We start from the raw sequence: 20,159 nt of genomic DNA, 5'->3' as shown, positions 1-20,159 counted from the left end.
AGTGGACATGACAGTTGATTCCTCAATGTCTATTTCATTCCAGACTACTGATCTGAGCCAATAGTGATTGTTTCTTTCTCCTTGCCAGTGATTGGTTCAGCAGTGGCCAATGCTGGGAAGCTTCTGAGGAAAACAAAAACATAAAACCACAGAACCACAAAAACTAACCTTCATCCTAAGAGGACATCTCAGGAGGAAATGCTCTTCATCTGGAAGTGATGCGTGTACCACTACTGCGACTCCTGCTGCCGCCTGCTACTCCTATAGCGCATGCAGGCATCTTGAGGCTGAGGTCAATTTAGAAGCACTGGCGGATGGGAAGTGCTTGAGACAGTGTGTATTTCATACTATGCAAGCACTATAGGGAATTACAAAAATACGGAAGCCATGATTCCCTCAAGAATCGTACTGTCTACATTCAGTCCAGTTAGTAATACACACACACACACACACACACACACACACACACACACACACACGTGCGCACGAAAAAAAAGCTACAAAATGATTGCCAAACAGTATATCTATGTTTATGTTCATTAGAGTAAGCTGGGATGATTAAGGCAAGATTTTAGATAGGCAACCTTAAAGGAGAGGCTGGATTTAGATGAGGACAATGAGAAGAGGAAGTTACAGTACTCTAGAAAGGAGGATTTATTCTGAACCAGTGAAGGGGGGAAGGATAAAATTTGGTAATGAATTACAAGGGCTAGGAAGTGAGTTTGACACAAGCTTACAGCTGAATGGGAGGAAAGACTTTTCCCTCTATCGTCGATAGCTAGGTCTATGAAATAATGGGCATATTAACAGGAGTAAAGGTATACAAATTATTAATTTTTAATTTTACATGCATCAGGGGCACCAGAGCAAAAACCCAAGTGAATACCCAGAGTGTGATGAGATTTAAGAGCTGATATTATGTCTTGATAGGGGAGAATACGTGCGTTGTAAAGGGGGAGTACGGGAATTTTAGGAAAGATGAATTGGCCCCCAGAAGAATAGATGGGAGATATGACAGTTTGTGACCAAGTTTTTTGAGTGTCCTCTTCTGTGATAAGATTCAATCTTCTTTAGTTGATGAAACTCCCAGGGAAGGGATTTAGGACAATAAATTCTGTTTGGAGGATCTGTCTGTAGGCAGATGGGAGTTCAGAGAGAGCCTCCCCTGCATTTGCTCTTTTTCAAGTGGCTTTAGCTCCAGATAATCCATCTGCCAAAGAGACATCTTCCACAGCTGGAAGGAAAAATTGGGCTGGAAATTTCTCTACTACTAAAATTAGTATTCATTGTTTTTATGGTGTCTGGTCATTTCATTGCTTAGAATGAATGTACCTGTAAAGGAATTTACATCAAGAGACACAATAATGCAGTCTTTAATTGATCCAATAGAAGTGTATTTTGTAATCAGTTCTGTTTTCCTCCCCAGAATGAGAAACCTTGTAGATGGGTTTGAACACTAATTTGCATCCTAATATCCAATTTTCCCACAAACCCTCATTCTCTTTAGAATTTTCAATCTTTTGATAAGGGATGACAACTGGCTCTAGGGAGGTTACAGTTTCACCTGCAGTGAAATGGAAAATCCCATTACCAGTCCCCAAGTCCCAGCAGCTGTGATATTAGAACTGGTAAGACCATGAGAAGCAATTTTAAAAATCTATATAGTCTTTTGCACCTTTAGCTGTTTTAACTAATTGGTTATCAATTTTTTCTTTAATATTTTGGACTCTGATATCTACTTGAAAAGGCTTTCTGTATCAATTTGTAGTATTTTCTGATTTTTATAAACTTCTTAATATCAGTCACATCACACCTCTACTGGTTCTTATCAGCAGATTGTACGATAATTAACTCAGAACAGAATTGACTGGTAGGTAAGAGCTGGGATTTCAAAACAAAGCCATTACTTCTAAGTTTGTTTCACATAAATTAATATCATTTGTGAAATTAATAGTTTCACCATATCAATACAGAATAGAGTAGACTGCTAGGTATTCCAAGTATAATGAAAACTTCTTTGTAATTGTAATGGATTTTTTTTTTTTTTGTATTGGGGCAATAATTATATAAGACTTTATGGGTCATAAAAAGAACCCAAACAAACAGTAAACAACAAAAACGTTTTTTATTAGATCTAAGGAAGTGCGTTTTTTGTTTCTGTTAAATGCTTTCAAAGGATACCAATTTAGTCAAGCTTCATTGTTCAAAGTTAATTAAAATAGAAAAATATGGCAATTTGTCCTTTCTTTGATAGTTGACAGCAAACATATGTAGAAAAGATAGTTGTAACTTGTAGCTCTGTATTTTCCTTGTTTAATTGATCTGGTAATAGAGAAACTTCTTTTACCATCCCTCCACCCCCCTCCCCCCAGCATATTTAACTCAATGAGAACATTCATTGGTTATTTCTTGGGTAATATTTTATAAATGTCAACATGATAGTTTTATGAATTCTTAGACAATCTCTCTGGCTGTATTCTCTTAACAGTATTCACATACTCCTTGCTTAGGTTAATATACATCATTAAAAAAATATTTTTTGCTGTTCTTATTTTTTCCTATTATCTCATTGTCTGCACTCCCTTTGCGCTTGTCTAGATTTTGATTGCAGGTTGTTTTGGGGCAAGTAAGACGTCTGCTTAATTTTATTTGAGAGAGAGTTACATGGAGTGTTTAGAACAGTGTTTTCATGAATGTGGTAAAATTAAGTGGTAAGATACTTTTTTCATTTTTTTATTTTTTATAACCAATATTTGTTGGGCATCTGACAATGTCTACTATTTTTAGTTACTTCTATTTGGAAACACCATGCTGTCGTTGTGAATTTGTCTCAAAAAGCGTTTTTTCCCCAATGACAATTACCCATTTCTGTTGTTGGCCATTTCTAAATACTTACCAGAGTTTTGTTTCGTTTTCTTTTATAGCCAGCAGTCGGCAGAGGACCTTGCCCGCGTACCCGCCAACTCCACTAGCAATATCTTGAATAGGCTATTGGTCAGTTATGATCCCAGGATAAGACCAAATTTTAAAGGTTTGTTTCTCCCCCCACCAAAAGTCTTCAACCTCTGCAGTTTAAAAATTATTTTACCTGTATAAAATCATTTAGTTGTGATATTCAGAACAATAAGATGTCAAATTGTCATGTTACTGACCTGTGATGTGCTTAGACTTAGAGCAACTTAATGACAAAGGCATTCAAAGATAAGCAGAACATTAATTCTAATAGTTTCATGTGGTTCCCAGTTAAAAAAACAAAAATAGGTATAGTGTGAATTAACAATCAACCTCTGTCATGGGTTTTCTAAGTAGTACTTCGTATTCTTAACCTTAGTGATTTAAACTTCAAGCTCTGGATGCAGTCTGGCTTTCATTCACAGTCACCAATGTTATAATTTGTAGAAAAGCTTATATACTCATTAGGGATGGACAGTAGTTCCTATATGTATTTAGATTATTTCAAAATTTTTCTTAGCATTAAACGTTGATTAAAAATTCCCTCTACTCTTTTGCTGGAAAAAGATGGCCATATGGTTTTAAAAAACATGTTAACTTTGTGAATAAGAGTGACTATGCTTTCTACCACATAGATTGCTTCTACTCCCAACAGAATATTACTATTTATCACACCTTTCAAGAACCAAACTATACTTTCAATAAAAGTCACGGAAATATTGTTTAGTTGTGCAAATTTTCTTTCTTTCCTTCTTTTCTTTTTTCTTTCTTTCTTTCTTTCTTTCTTTTTTTTTTTTTTTTTTTTTTTGTCCTTTTGATGAGTTAGGAAAAGCTATATGAAAAGCTCTCCTCTGAAAAACTGTAATCCTTATTGCTGGCTAAAGACAGGTATTAATGTAGATCAGATTAACATTATAAGGCTTGATATTTTTTTCTTCTTCCTTTACAGAAAAAAAAAAATGTCTGCAGCTGTTTCTAGTCAACTGAAGTTATACAACTATGTTGTAAAAACAGGGTTTTTTGTTCATTACCAGAACCTATTCAGTTACTTTCAACAACAGCCATGGTCTGGGTTGTCTCATGTCTACCATATATTGATTCACCACCTGTTTTTCATCAGTCAGTGGTTCTGTGGCTAAAAGGCTAAATTCACATTTTCCCTTTGTTAGCCCCACCAGCAGCCCACAACGAATAAAAAGAAAAAAGAAAAAAAGCAAGCAAGAAAGAAATTTGCAACATTATACCTTAATTCTCACTCCATGAACTTTCAAATTATTTTCCAACAGGTCAGGCAAAAATCCTTATAATGATTCTGTTATATGTCTGCTAAACTTCACATATTTATGAATTAAAAATCAAAATATAATAATTGTAAGTAAAATGTATTGAATACTGCTTTCTAATTCAAGTAAGATTTGAAGTGATTATAAAAATGCAAAAAGTTAAAACATTTTGAAAATGGTGCTTTTTAAAGAATAATTTACATTTTGTTAAGGTAAATGCATTAGCTCAATTTAAAATTTCTTTAAAGGTGAACAACTTACTCCGAGTCTCTACAATTTAAGAGATAAGTATGTCTGAATAAATAACATGAGAAAATACAACTTAACTCATTTTTATTTTTATTATGATCCCTTATTTAGAAAAATATGTTAATAGCAATTGTGAACATGGAATATTGAGACCATAGATTTAAATTTTTATACCCCATGTGGATTGGAAAAAATATAAAAATCAAGTGCATAAACCATTAAAATTTGAAAATTCTGACCGAGTTTTTTATAGTTACTAAATATATTCTTAATTTTTATTCACAGGCATTCCTGTTGATGTTGTAGTCAACATTTTTATCAACAGTTTTGGATCCATTCAAGAGACAACAATGGTAAGACTGCAGTTAATTTAATATTTTTAATTATCAAAATTTTAACTAGAGAATAGTGAAACTAATATTAAAACTGAAAAATAAGGGCACCTGAGTGGCTCAGTCCATTAAGCATCAGACTTCAGCTCAGGTCATGATCTCACCGTCTGAAAGTTTGAGCCCTGCGGCATCAGCACAGAACCTGGCGCCTGTTTCGGCGGATTCTGTGTCTCCCTCTCTCTCTACCCCTCCCCTGCTTGCACTCGGTCTGTCTCTCTCAAAAATAACATAAAAACATGAAAAAAACTGAAAAATAAAGGGGCACCTGGGTGGCTCAGTTGGTTTAGCATCTGACTTCATTCAGCTCAGGTCATGATCTCACGGTTCGTGAGTCCGAGCCTGGTGTTGGGCTCTGTGCTGACAGCTCAGAGCCTGGAGCCTGTTTTGGATTCTGTGTCTCCTCTCTCTGCTCCTCCCCATCTTGCGTGCTCGCTCTCTCTCTCTCTCAAAAAATAAGTAAACATTAAAAAAATTTAAAAAAAAACAAAAAACTGAAAAATAAAGAATAACTCTAAAGCAAAATGCATGCTTCCTTCTAGTATAAAATATCCAAGTTCCAAGGTTTGTTACATCAATAATTTCAGTGCCTATATAATTTTGCAATTCAAATGTAGCTTTAATGTTAGTTAAAACTTGCAGACTTGGAAGAATTAATATACTCACTCTGAGCAACTAATTGGTTACCACCTGGGAAAAGCACTTCTGCAATGTATTCTGGAGCAACATTTATTTCCTAGTATGCTTATCTGTGTGAGCATTAAAAATAAGTGTTCACAGTTTATTTTTCTTCTGGTTTCTTGAGGAGAATCTTCATTTCCTCTGTTGTGCTAATATTGTGATGTTGGGATCAGAGAATTGTAGAAAGCAAAGAAGAAAATCAATCTTTCTAAGATATGGCAGCAGAGCTCCCTAAAAAACTGACGTAGCGAGGGGAAAGGTCAAGGAAAAGCAAAGGAAGAGCAGAAAGTAGTGACAGGCAGGCTCCTGTCTTGAAAGGCACGGAAAAGAGTTTGGAGGAGTGGCTGTTATCTGTGATGAGTTGTATTGCAGCTTCCATGAAGTACTTTTTTATTAGTAGGTTACTAATTAGCAGATTACATTAGCAGATTTCCTGAATGATGTGTGATGTAATTCCTCTTCAGCTTCTTAAAAGACATTCAATAAAGTCTACTTGCTTTTTGATGTCTTAGAATATTGGATTTTGCCCTTTTTGAAAAAACACATGCCGAAATGCTGCTTCAAGTGGGAGAGAGAAGGCTTAAGTTTTTTTGTATTTTTTGGAGATACCTATATTTTTATTAATACTTACATTTTTATCAATATAGTATATGTTCCAGATTGAAAGCCTAGTAATAGATAAGGCACAGTATAATTTTTCAGGGAATATCTCACACTAGAGAAAGAGTGATTTAAAATATGTATTCCGTTATTCCTCAGGGTAGCATAATGTGTTATAAAAGCAACCGTGTATTGCATTTAATTTATGACAACTGTTTTTATATCTAATTGCAATGAGAATGTTATTTATTTTTTGTAGAAGCATGTATTTAGCCCCTGAATAATTGATTATTTTCTTAGCTGATAGATGTTTTTGGAGAATTATTCAAAAGGATATTTTGGAATCAAATTCATTTACTTCCAGTGACCTTTTAGTTCACCTAAATGACAGAAACATACAGTACAGATCACTAGAAGATAGCTGTGGAATAAGATACAGACTACTGTACAGCACTCAGGAGACAAGTGTAGTTAACTTTAACTGAAAATGTGGTTAGTCTGTCTAAGCACTTCACTTTGCAAGAGTAGATGTTATTTTCCCAAGGTGAAACTTTAAGAGGATCTACGAAGTGTCTGTGCTCTCCTCTGTACCCTCTTTTGTCTTTTGTGGCATCGTTGCCCTAATCCTAAATCATCCCTGAAAGATATTCTGGCCTGTTGGAGACATTCCTACTGTATCTTGCATTCTGGGACAGCTAATGCGAGAATATTTGTTCTCATTTGTATAAAGGCTACCATGTGTCCCAACTCAGGAGGTATCATTAATATACCTATGTTTTAGTAATTACCGAATGCCCTCCAAATGTCAGACACCTAAACTTCTCCAGGTCCCAACAGTAGTTACTTGATTGTATCGGGTGGAAAACACCTGGGGAAAAGGGATGCTAGAAAAGGGAGAGGAACTTTCTTACAGAATATTTGAGGATTATAATAAAATATTGCATATTTATAATGTATCCTCTTGTTGTCCTCCTGCTGGGATTCATCATGGTAGCTAGCCCAGAGTACTTCCTGCTGGAACCGGATTCATCCAATTTTCATCAGGGAGTCTTTGTCCCTCCTATTTATCCCTGATTTCCGTCTCTTATCTTCTAATCAGAGCCTTTTATGGCTATTCTGACTCACTTAGTGCTTTCTTTTCAAACCACATCTTTCATCTCTATCATCTGATAGCTTCTTTGCTGTAACTAAATTATTTTTGTGTGTTCTTTTATTCTCTAATGGACTGTAAACTTCTTAAAGGCAGGAATAATGTATCCCACTTCATTTTCTCCAAGATACAGAAGACAAAAGGTGCTCCATAAATAGGAAGCCTATAAATAATTTCTTATATTAGCTAATATTGATTGAATAAATGAACAAATATTCTGCTCTTTGCCTAGCACAGAGTCAGAGTAGTGTTAAAACAATTGGCAGGGCAAATGTAATTAATAGGCTTATGTCAAGCACTTATTTGATTAAGTAACAGACTGAAATAGGTTTTTATGGTAGAGCATTGATTTTGGAAATTTTAGAGACCTTTATCCAGAGGAGCCAAATTATATATATTTGCTGGATGAAAATCTATCTGCCTTTCACTTTGTGTTGTGTAAACACAGCCTAAAGTTTTGCTCATTGAATAGACTTAAATATTATGCTTTATTATTATTATGTTTTACTTTCAGCAATGTTTATTTTATACATCCCCATAAAACAGTTTCCTAAACATGTCTTTTGAGACTGTCATATTTTATAGATTTGCTCAGTCTTTTCAAAAATAGTGCCCTCATACTTTGTTCCTTCAAAGTAGGGAAAGTCACAAGGTATTATAGGTACATAGATAACTGTAAGGTGTCATCTAAGGAAAAACAAGGTCTAAAACAAAATTTGTTCTTTGTTACTAGATGCAAACACTGGTCAGGAATAATAGTGATGGACTCAGGAGAATAACTTAAAGGGTATATTGGATGAGAGGATATTTCTTTTTTTTTTCCTTCCAATCTGCCAGGGTAGGCTTACTTTATTATTATTATTGTTTTAGCTATTGATGTATAATTGACAAAATTTTAAGAGATTTGAAGTGTATGTGATGATTTGATATATGTCTCCATTGTGAAAGGAGTCCCCTCATCAAATTAATCAATACATCCATCACCTCATATACTTATCTTATTTTTTAAAGTTTTGGTGAGAACATTTAAGTTCTACTTTCTTAGCAAATTTCAGTTACACAGTATTTTCAACTATAGTCACCATCTTATACATGAGATCCTGACCTTATTCACCTTATTCACTTTATAACTAAAAGTTTGTACTCTTCTACCGACCACTTCCTATTTCCCACACCCCAAGCCCCTGACAACCACTTTTCTACTCTGTTTGTATGCCCTCCAGGCTCATCCATGTTGTTACAAGTAACATAATTTCCTTTTTTGAAGGATGAATTGTATTCCATTACACACACACACCCCACATTTTTTTGATCCATTCATCCACTGATGGACACTTAGGTTGTTTCCATACCTTGGCTGTTGTCAATAATGTTGCAGTGAACATGGGAATACAGATATGTCTGCAAGATTATAATTTTATTTCCTTTAGATATATACCCAGAAGTGGGATTACTGGATTTTATGGTTGTTCTATTTTTAATTTCTTGAGGAACCTCCATACTGTTTTCCATAGTGGCGTATATACCAGTTTATGTTCCCATCAGCAGCATACAACGGTCCCCTTTATTCCACATCCTTGTTGGTATTTGTTGCCTCTCTCCCCACCTTTTTGTTTAAAATAATAACTAGAGAACATATTTCTTAACAACAAAGCAAACAAAAAAGTGCCCTAAAACAAGAGGTTGGGAAAAAAGAGTATTAGATTTGTCTAAATACAGAATGTATGTTTATGGAAACAGTATGGTGTACAGTGTGCAAGCCGTGATAGCAGACAGGCTTGTGCTTGAACACCTGAATGTACTTGTGTTGAATACACTTGTATTGTGTACCTGATGCGCTATACCCTAAAAAGAGCGAATAAGTTACAAAAATAAATTAACAGTATTTTGCCTGGCATATTAGCTCTCAGTGATGGTGACTCGGGTTGTCAAGCATTTTCAAATTATGTACTGTTTCACAATAGAATCACATCTTAAAGGAAATGCTAAAGAAAATGAACTCTTTATAAGTTTGTTAGTAGCCCCATTGTAAAGTTGTGGTTTTCCTTATTAATAGCTGCCTAGAAATTTCCCCTACAAAGATATGCTGAAATAAAGGAACTCCTAAAATTTAGGAAGCTTTAATATTGCCCAAAGCTTTTCTCTATAGTTCAAACCTTTCTACCTCAACTGGCAGTTTCTTGTTCCAGAAGGCATAATGCAGAACACAAAGCTCAGGGGTGCGTGTAACATCAGTAGCTACAAGTCAGGTGGCAGGCAGATGTAGGGCAGCTTCTGAAAGAAGGCAACCCAGTCCTTTCTTCCAACAGATAAAGTTGATTATCGAAGAAGCAATCAGGGTTCCAGGCATTCACATTGTTGTTGGGAAATTTTAACCAATTCCATTTGGCAACCATTTCTTTGTGCTTGTTTGTTTAACTCAGATGCTAACTATTGCTGCCTAAACTAAAAGTAATCTCACATTGATTCACAAGCCATAATTGTGTAGTGAAGGAGAAATTACAGTCATATTAATATTCCTTAAGATCTTTCCATGTTATATGCCCCTACAGCTTGTTTTACGATCCCATTTTATAGCTCAAAATTCTTATTTCTCATTTCGATGTGTTTATTTGCATCCTACTACCTTACTTGTTTTTTTGTAAAATATCATAATTAATACTACAAGTGGTATTTCCTGACATTAATAGTAACATCACCAAAATTGTCAAATAAATGTAATCATCCTAATTTGAAGTTCTAATTTTATCAGTGTAGATGGCACTGTTTGGGACAACTAGAAAAGGAGCATTCAGAACAGTGAGAAGGATGGTTTTTTGGAAGCCAGGTGGCATCTGTTCTATGGTTATGTTTATAATATTTATTGATTTTTTTTATTCAGTTCTTACCTTTGGCTTAAATCACTGGGATTTTCATAATTGAAAATGTGAACTATTACACTTGTGGGGGAAAAGTTGGGTATTATGGTTTATTATAATAATCTATACACAGACACTTCACCTCATCCGAGATACGTAAGCGCTCTTTCATGGAAATCAAAGCCTGTTTATACAATCCATATTCTTTCTTTGGTTTAGTCATGCTTCATAATTATATTGAATTATTATTGCACTATAACTCATGATCCTGTCAGACTTTCTGTGCCTTTCTGCTGTATGACTTTTTATTTGTCTTAATAATAGACTTCAACTCTTTTTGAGCCTATCAGGAAAAAAAAAGTCACATTTGGGATCTGCTAAAAGAGCTTAATTCTGGTTTATGGCAATGATTTATCTTTGTTGTTTTAAAAACAATTTTGTATATTTCCCTTCTATATAGAGATTTACATTTTTTCCTTGAAACTAGTCTTAGTTTACTATTCCTTTTATTTTGTTGCTTTTATTATTAACTTTCCAACATTAATTCATTATGGAATAAAATTAGACATATGTGTTCCCATTTTTTTTTTCTATTTTACATCTTAGATACACAAACCTTCAAAAGGTTTTATATATATATTTTTTCTCATATGATCTACCTTCATTCAGGTTTGTACCCTGTGGTAGGAATAATGTTCCTCCAAGATGTCCACGTCCTAATCTCAGAGTCTGTGGATATGCTGTTTCACATGGCAAAAGAGGCTTTGTGTGTGTGATTAAAGTAAGGATCTTGAGCTGGGGAGATTATTCTGGTTGTCCAAGCAAGGCCTCTATAATCACCAGGGTCCTTAAAAACAGGAGGCAGGAGGATCAGAGTCAGTAGTAGATGCAATGAAACCTATATGAACTCGGAGTAATACAAGGAAGTGATGTATCATCAGTCAAGGAACATAGGTGCCCTCTAGAACTTGAAAAAAGCAAGGAAATGGAATCTGTCCTCAGAACCTCCAGAAGGAGTCAGCCCTGCAGACACTGTAACTTGGGTCGTGTGAAACTAATTTTGATGTTCTGAACTCCAGAAGTGTTGCGATGATAATTGTGATCTGTTAGGCCACTAAAGATTTGGTAATTTTGTTACAGCAGTATTGGGAAACTAAGACACATGCTGATGAATACTTTAAAGTTTTTCCTCCCAAATTCTGTTGGAAGATCATCCCAATTACGCTAGGTTCTTTCGGTATATGCAGCCCAGCAGACTGCTACTCTCATGAAGTTTTGAGTTCGGAGAGGCACCACAGTACCACCTAGCAGGCACTCCTAATATCCATGGAATATTGGAATAGGACTAGAAAATTTTAAATATTCATAAGGTGTTATTAAACGCCATTTAACTAAAACTTTTTAATAAAATTACATATTGAGAAATATTGCTAAAATATGACCTAAAAAAATTTTAGTGGCATTTTGTTAACTTGTAATTAACATCTAACCTCACTAATGACTAAATTTAAACCCTTTTCAAACAGCCTTATAACACCTTTGTTGACAGAACTTTAGTTATTATGCTGCCAGATGCTATGAGAATTGATCTCCTTTATTTCTTTGAATGCTCAATTTGTATTGTAATGTAAAGACTACCCAAGAGTTAAATTAAGGATTGCATATGTGAAGGCTAGGTAAAAATCAGGAGTAACCAGAATTGCTATCCTAACAATAATACAAAGTATAAAAACTTTTTAAGTGTTAAAATATCAATAATGCAATTCAGCCAGTTTTAATGTCTTGTTGTGAAGTGTTTTATTGCCTTGAAGAAATAGTTGAATTTGGGTGTTAATTGGGACTGAAAATTTGGAGAACATCCATTTTCTAGATAATGAATAATCGTATGCTCTTTGGAATGAACAATGAGTAGTATTTGTCACCAAGTTCTTTAAAAACAATTAAGTAATTTTCCACTGATAAAAGAAGTCTGTTTCTGATGGGAATTTTTCATTGCAAAACAAACGATAAAGCTATAATTATTGTGATTGAATAATTGAAAATGAAAATAAGTAGGTTTCAAAGATAGTTATCTTAATATAGAGCATTGGAAATGCCAATAACCAGCAATTATTTAGAAATGCCCATAAAACATTCACCAAAGCAACTAATGAGCTTTTATCTTTTAATGAATGTTAAACTCAAATTATTAATTTAAACTGTAAAATTTTAAAACATTCTTAAAAGATATATAAATTTGTTGCAACTTGGATTGAATCATAATAATATGTGGCTACATAGCTAACAGAAAAACATCGTTGAAGCACTTTCATAATGAGATAATAAGATACAATGACCAAGACTGATACAACAAGAAAAGCAATTTCCAGTTTTTCAGTGATGCTTACTGTAATACAACTCTAGAGTACTCTAAAAAATAAAATTAAGAAAAGGATAACTGTAGAGGCTTGAGGATTATGTGGTATGTTGAGCTTACAACAGAACAGTTGAAAGCAAGAAGAATAATACAGGAGATGCTCAGAAGTATATTTTAGTACTGTGTCAGGATTTGTGACCTTGAAGTAAATTATTGTTAAGAATAACTGTTGGTTGATCAGCACAGTACAGAACAAATTGAATGAGTGACACTATATGCAGAATTTTTTGAGGCAAAAATTTTATTAATAGGTATTACCAATATTATAAAAGGATAACAGCAGCATAAAAGATATATCCTAATAAGGCGATGTGCTTGTTTAGCCCTTAGTATAGCCAAGTGCAGAATATATTACCTCATTTAATCCTTGTAAAAATGCTATCTTTGTGGGTATATTATTATTATCCACATCTTATAGACAGGAAACTTTGTCTTCTGTTCAGTTTCTTAATCCTCCATAATCTTGCTTTTACTATGTCACTCTATTAAAATGCTTCTGCTAAAATTTTCAGGGGCTTCCTCATTTGCTGAAAGTGTGATTATACTTGAACTTCTGTGACATCTGCTGCTGTTGACCTTCTCAAAGTTTTTGCCTGTTTGGGTTGGTGATGAAATCACATTCTCAGGGTTTCCTTTTCTCCTCAGTCTTCTAGCCTGTCCCTTAAATGCTTGCCTTTCCCAGAGCTTTGTTCGTTTGTTTGTTTGTTTTTTGCCTTACATTCCTACTATGATTAATACTTTTAGACAAACTCTTCATTAGTCTTCTTTTTGTTGTTGTTCTGTTTTCAAGATTTATTTCTGCCATAATGTGTACCAGAATTTCATCCCTTTTTATGGCTGAATAATATTCCTCGGTGTGTATGTGTATGCAGGCATACCTTGTTTTATTGTCCTTTGCAGATTTTGTCTTTTTTACAAATGGAAGATTTGTGGCAACCTGCAGTGATCAAGTCTATCGGTGCTGTTTTTCCAACAGCATTTGCTTACTTTCTGCCTCTATTGTCACATTTGGTAATTCTCACGGTATTTCAGACTTTGTTACTATTATTTGTTATGATGATCTGTGATCTTTGATGTTAGTCTTATAATTGTTTTGGGGCATCAGAAACCATGCTCATAAAAGATGACAAACTTAACTGATAAAAGTGTGTGTTCTGACTGGTCCACAAACCAGCCATTTTCTGTTTCTCTCCTTGTCTGTCCTTGGGCCTCCTATTCCCTAAGATACACAATGTTGAAATTAGGCCAATTAATAACCCTACGATGGCTTCTAAGTGTTCAAGTGAAGGAAGAGTCGCAGGTCTTTCACTTTAAATCAAAAGCTAGAAATGATTAAGCTTAGTGAGGAAGGCATATCAAAAGCCAAGATAGGCCAAAAGCTGGGCCTCTTGCACCAAACAGCCACATTGTGGTTGCAAAGGAAAAGTTCTTGAAGGAAATTAAAACTGCTGCTCCAGTGAGCACATGAATGATAAGAGAGCAAAACAAGCCTTATTGCTGATATGAAGAAGGTTTTTGTGGTCCAGATAGATCTCACCAGGCACAACATTGCCTTAAGCCAAAGCCTAATCCAGAGCAAGGCTCTAACTCTCTTTAACTCTGTGAAAGCTGAGAGAGGTGAGGAGGCTGCAGAAGAAAAGTGTGAAGCTAGTAGAGGTTGGTTCATGAGGTTTAAGGAAAGAGGCAATCTCTATGACATCAAAGTGCAAGATGAAGCAGCAAGTGCTGATGGAGAAGCTGCAGCAAGTTCTCCGGAAGATCCACCTGAGATAATTCATGAAGGTGGCTACACTAAACAGCAGATTTTCAATGTACACAAAACAGCCTTCTATTGGAAAAAGATACTATCTAGGACTTTAACAGCTAGAGAAGAGAAGTCAATGTCTGGCTTCAAAACTTCAAAGAACAGGCTGACTCACTTGTTAGGGCCCAATTGCAGCTGGTGATTTTAAGTTGAAACCAATGTTTATTTACCATTCTGAAAACCCCAAGGCCCTTAAGCTTTATACTAACTCCACTCTGCCTGTGCTCTTATCAGTAGCACAAGAAAGCCTGTATGACAGCACCTCTGTTTACAACCTGGTTTACTGAATATTTTAAGCCCACTGTTGAGACCAGCTGCTCTAAAAAAAGGTTCCTTTCAGAATATGACTGCTCATTCGCAATGCACCTGGTCATCCAACAGTTCCGATAGAGATGGACAAAGAGATTAACGTTGTCTTCATACCCGTTAACATAGCATTCATTCTGCAGCCCATAGATTAAGAAGTGATTTTGAACTTTGGGGTGCCTGGCTCAGTCGTTTAGCGTCCAACTTCGACTCGGGTCATGGTCTCATGGTTTGTGAGTTCGAGCCCTGTGTCAGGCTCTGTGCTGACAGCTCAGAGCCTAGAGCCTGCTTCGGATTCTTTGTCTCCCCCTCTCTCTGCTCCTCCCCCACTTGTGCTCTGTCTCTGTCTCTCTCTCAAAAATAAATAAACAATTTAAAAAAAGAAGTAATTTTGAACTTCAAGTCTTATTATTTAAGAAAAACTTTCCTCAAGGCTATAGTTGTCATAGATAGTGATTCCTCCATTGGATCTGGGCAAAGTAAATTGAAACCCTTCTGGAAAAGATAGTGTTTTAGATGCTATTAAGATCATTGGTGATTCATGGGAAAAGGTCAAAATATCAACGTTCATAGGACTTTGGAGAAAGAGATTCCAACCCTCATTAATGCCTTTGAGGAGCTTAAGACTGCAGTGGAGGAAATAACTGTAGATGTGATGGAAATAGGGAGAAAACTAGAATTAGAGGTGGAGCCTGAGGATGTGACTGAATTGCTGCAACCCCATGATAAAACTTTAATGGATGAGGAGTTGTTTCCTTTTGGATGAGCAAATAAAGTGATTTCTTGAGATGGAGTCTCCTCCGTGAAGATGCTGTGCAGATCGTTGAAATGACAACAAAGGTTTCAGAATAGTACATAAACTTAGTTGTAAAGCAGCAGCATGATTGGAGAGGATTGACTCCAGTTTTGAAAGAAGTTCTTCTGTGGGTCAAATGCTATAGACAGCATCTCAGGCTACAGAGAAATCATTCACAAAAGGAAGAGTCACTGGATGTGGCAAACTTCATTGTCGTCTCATTTTAAGAAATTGCCACAGCCACCCCAGCCTTCGCCAGCCACCACCCTGGTCAGTCGGCAGCCATCAACACCGAGGCAAGACACCCTCCACCGGAAAAAAAAAAAAGATTATGACTCACTGAAAGCTCAGATGATGGTTGGTATTTTTTAGCAGTAACATATTTTTTAATTAAGGTGTGTACATTGTTTTTTTCAGACATACTGCTGTCACACACTGAATACACTACGGTATAGCGTAAATATACTTTTTATATGCACTAGAAAACCAAACAATTCATTTGACCTGCTTTACTGCAGTATTTACTTCATTGCTGTGGTCTGGAACTGAACCCGCAATATCTTCAAGGTATGCCTGCATACCACACTTTGGTTACCCATTCATCTCTTGGTGGACACTTGGGTTGTTTCCACCTTTTGACTATTGTGAATAATGCCGCGGTGGATCTGAGCATGCAAGTATCTGTTGGAATCTTTCCTTTTGGTTCGTTTGGGCTTATACCTAGGAGTGGAATTGCTGGGGCATATGGTATTCCTATGTTTAACATTGTGAGGACAGACTATCATTGTTGAAAAGTTAAATATGTACGTAGAGTGAGGACATGTTAGTGATTTAGTGAACTCATTAGTGAGGGATCCAGTGGGATAGTAAAGCTGCTTCAGTGGAGACTTCAGGAGCTGGAAGTGAAGGAATGAATGCTGACATTAGACTGCTAAATTAGATACAGACCTGTTAATGTCTCACAGGGCAATAAAAACATATTATTGGTGGATATCTTTTCTACCTGACATAAAACATTTGCATCTACACCAGGCAAAAATCATTTGCAATTTACGAACCTGCTATAGGTTATATGATTTTATGGCATCTGGGCCCCTAACCAGTAGAAAATGGCAAGTCAGACAAAGTTACATTTTCCCGAAGAATCCTATGACCCTTTAAGTGGGCTTGTTAGACAATGTTTTAGCATGATATTAAAAAGGCAAACAACAGCATTTTTTCTCTATTTCCAGATTTTATTTTACTTTGCCTCCTTTTCCCTTTTATTTTGTTTATACTATGTTTTGCATTCAATTTTTTTTTGTAGCTTCATCTTCGTACATACCTTTCTTAGGATGAATTACTTTGTTGGAATTTGTTTACTTTTCTTTAAATTTTGATATATATTGCCAAATAACCCTCCAAGAAAGGTTTTAAGTTTATTTTGCTATCCGTAGTGTAGGAATGTGCCAGGTCTCCATGCCTTGTGAATAATAAATATGATTACTCATCATCCTCATTTCCAATTTCATGAACAAAGGGAAAAAATTGAATCTTGTTTTTTACTGTGTTCGTTTTCTAGTGAGGCGGAACATATCTTCATGTTCATTGGCTCTTCTTAGCAGACTTCACTATTGGGTTTATCATGAGAATTGTTACTTTCTTGAAAGAAACTCGTAGTATAAGTGTTTTGAGAGGATGATCAGATTGTTTTATACAAATTATGTTCATATTTTTAATGGTAAATTCATTCTATCATATGAAAATAACATATTTTACTAATCTGTTCCTCCATGATAGATTTTATGTTGTTTCTGGGTTTTTTTGTTGGTTTGTTTGGCTATTACATAGATGTGTGCAATAAACATCCTTGAAATATATTTATGTGCCAAGTGCATTCACTTGTATGTATGTATGTATGTATGTATGTATGTATGTATGTATGTATTTTTTAATGTTTCTTTTTGAGACAGATCGAGAGGGAGAGAGAGAGTGTGAATGGAGGAGGAGCAGAGAGAGAGGGAGACACAGAATCCGTGACCTGAGCCGAAGTCGGACTCTAACCGACTGAGCCACCTAGGTGCCCCAAGTGCATTCACTTTTAAAAGTAGAGTTTATTTTTATTTTTTAAATTTATTTTGAGAGAGAGAGAGCAAGAGAGCGAGAGTGAGCACAAGTGGGGGAGGGCAGAGAGGGAGAGAAAGAATCCCAAGCAGGCTCTGCACCATCAGCACAGAGCCTGATGTAGGGCTTAGGCTCACGAACCACAAGGTCATTACCTGAGCTAAGATCAAGAGTCAGACGCCTAACTGAGTGCACCACCCAGGCACCCCAAAAGTAGATTCTTTCAGAGCAGTTTTAGCTTCACAGCAAAATTGAGCAGAATGTATAGGGAACTCTTATACACCCCCGCCTCTCCCTGCCTACAGCCTCCCCCACTGTGGACATCTGCATGAAAGAGATACATTTGTTGCAATCAGTGAACCTACAATGACACATCATCACCTAAAGGCTGTAGATTACATTAGGGTTTGCTCTTGGTGTTGTTCATTTCATGGGTTTTGACAAAGGTGTGAACACATGATCTACTATTATAATTTGATACAATAGAATCTCGCTACCCTAAAAATCCTTTGTGCTCTACCTGTTCATCTCCTCATCTCCCCCTGGCAACCACTGATTTTTTTTTTTTTTTTTTTTTTTTTTTTTTTTACTGTATCCATAGTATTGCCTTTTCCAGAATGTCACATAGTTGGAATCATGCAGCATATAGCCTTTCCAGATTTGGGTCTTTCACTTAATAGTATTTATTTAACATTCCTGTATGTCTTTTCGTGGCTTGACAGTGCATTTCTTTACCCTGGTGAGTAATATCTGTTGTGTGGATGTACCACAGTTTGTCCATTCATTTACTGAGGGACGAGTTTTGACAATTATGAATAAAACTACGGTGAACATGGATGTGCAGGTTTTTGTGTGAGTATAAGTTCTCAGCTCCTTTGGGTAAATACCAAGCAGTGCAGTGTGGTAAGAGTATGTCATTTTTTTTTTTTTTATTATTTAAAAAAATTTTTTTATTAACGTTTATTTATTTTTGAGACAGAGAGACAGAGCAGGAACGGGGGAGGGTCAGAGAGAGGGAGACACAGAATCTGAAACAGGCTCCAGGCTCTGAGCGGTCAGCACAGAGCCCGATGCTGGGCCCGAACCCACGGACCGCGAGATCATGACCTGAGCCGAAGTCGGCCGCTTAACCGACTGAGCCACCCAGGCGCCCCAGTATGTGTCATTTTGTAAGAAACTTCCAACTGTCTTCCAAAGTGGATGCACCGTTTTCATTCCGACCATCAATGAATGAGAGATCCTGTTGTTCCACATCCTCATTTGCATTTGGTGTTGTCAGTGTGCTGGATTTTGGCCCTTTCTAATAGGTGGTGTAGTTGTATCTCATTGGTTTAATTTACATTTCCCTAATGACATGTAAAGTGGAACATCTCCTCATATGCTTATTTGCCATCAGTATATCTTCTTTGGTGAGGTGTCTATTAAGATATTCGGCCAATTTTTAATGGGGTTGTTTGCTTTCTTATTGTTGCATTTCAAGAGTTCTTTGTAGGGGCACCTGGGTGGCTCAGTCATTTGAGCATCCAGCTTTGGTTCAAGTCATGATCTCATGGTTCGTGGGTTCAAGCCCCGCATCCGGCTCTGTGCTGACAGCTCTGTGTGTCTCACTCTCTCTCTGCCCCTCCTCCACTCATGTTCTGTTTCTCTGTCAAAAACAAATAAACATTAAAAAAATTAAAAAGAGTTCTTCGTATATTTCTTGCTCTTGATTTTTAACTAATGTCTTTCCACTGATTACTACAAAACCTCTGTCTCTCGTTCTGGCCTCTTTTTAGTGACGATATTGATTATGTTTGTCAATTTATGTATCTTGATATTTAGTGATTCTTTTTAATTTTTTTTTTTGAATTTTTCATTTATTTTTGAGAGACAGATCAGGAGCATGGGAGGAGCAGACACAGGAGAGAGGGAGACACAGAATCTGAAGCCAGCTCCAGGCTCTGAGCTGTCAACACAGAGCCTGATGTGGGGCTTGAACCCACGAACTGTGAGATCATGACCTGAGTCAAAAGTCGGATGCTTAACCAACTGGCCACCAGGCACCCCTTAATGAGTCTTTTGTCATACTGATAAAACACTTACCTGACCTTCTCTGATTGCAGCACCTGGCAAAATTCTGCCCACTCTCAGGGAACCTCCTCAGATTCACATTCTATAGCCTTTCCTGACTGGTGTCTGAAGTGATCATTTATTCTGTCAACAAGTACTGTCACCCTTAGAATCCTTACCAATTAGGTCCTTACTTGTATCCTCATCACCTTCTGAGAGTATGGCCCTCATGTTTTTATCCTTCTCAGACTGGTAGCTCAGAACTTCGAACATAGAAAGTCCTTAATGAATTACTGTTTAGTGAATGAACAAATGAAGGAAGAAAGGAATGTTTAACCTAGCATAGTAAAACTGATAGTTAACCGAGCCTCTTTTGTAATCATTGAATTTAGTCTGGAACATAATAGCAAGTAGATATTTTATTTTGTTAGTCTATAAAACAAACTTGCCATTGCTCATTGATGTATCTAAAGTCTGTGAAATCTTAATATTAGATTAATCAGATATTAATAATTAATAATCA

General features: G+C 36.1%; 1 protein-coding gene across 2 annotated transcripts in view; it reads left to right on the top strand.

Moving 5' to 3' along the window:
- GLRB (glycine receptor beta) overlaps nucleotides 1-20,159 on the top strand; it is a 95,977-nt gene that overhangs the window by 33,559 nt on the left and 42,259 nt on the right. Inside the window, exons 1-4 of one of the 2 annotated variants that reach the window (XM_019441161.2) lie at nucleotides 1,612-1,628; nucleotides 2,925-3,031; nucleotides 4,122-4,238; nucleotides 4,770-4,837. In XM_019441161.2, the coding sequence (XP_019296706.1) occupies nucleotides 4,835-4,837 (3 nt within the window). In that variant the 5' untranslated portion in view covers nucleotides 1,612-1,628; nucleotides 2,925-3,031; nucleotides 4,122-4,238; nucleotides 4,770-4,834. Of the gene's footprint in view, nucleotides 1-1,611; nucleotides 1,629-2,924; nucleotides 3,032-4,121; nucleotides 4,239-4,769; nucleotides 4,838-20,159 lie in introns of those variants that run through there. The other variant, XM_019441159.2, reaches the window with a different exon arrangement.

The sequence above is a fragment of the Panthera pardus genome, unplaced genomic scaffold, assembly GCF_024362965.1.
Source record: "Panthera pardus isolate Hobbes unplaced genomic scaffold, ASM2436296v1 HiC_scaffold_13, whole genome shotgun sequence".
In the NCBI taxonomy this organism is placed as follows: Eukaryota; Metazoa; Chordata; class Mammalia; order Carnivora; family Felidae; genus Panthera; species Panthera pardus.
Note: the sequence above shows the minus strand (reverse complement) of the source record. Positions and strands in the feature narration are given on the sequence as shown.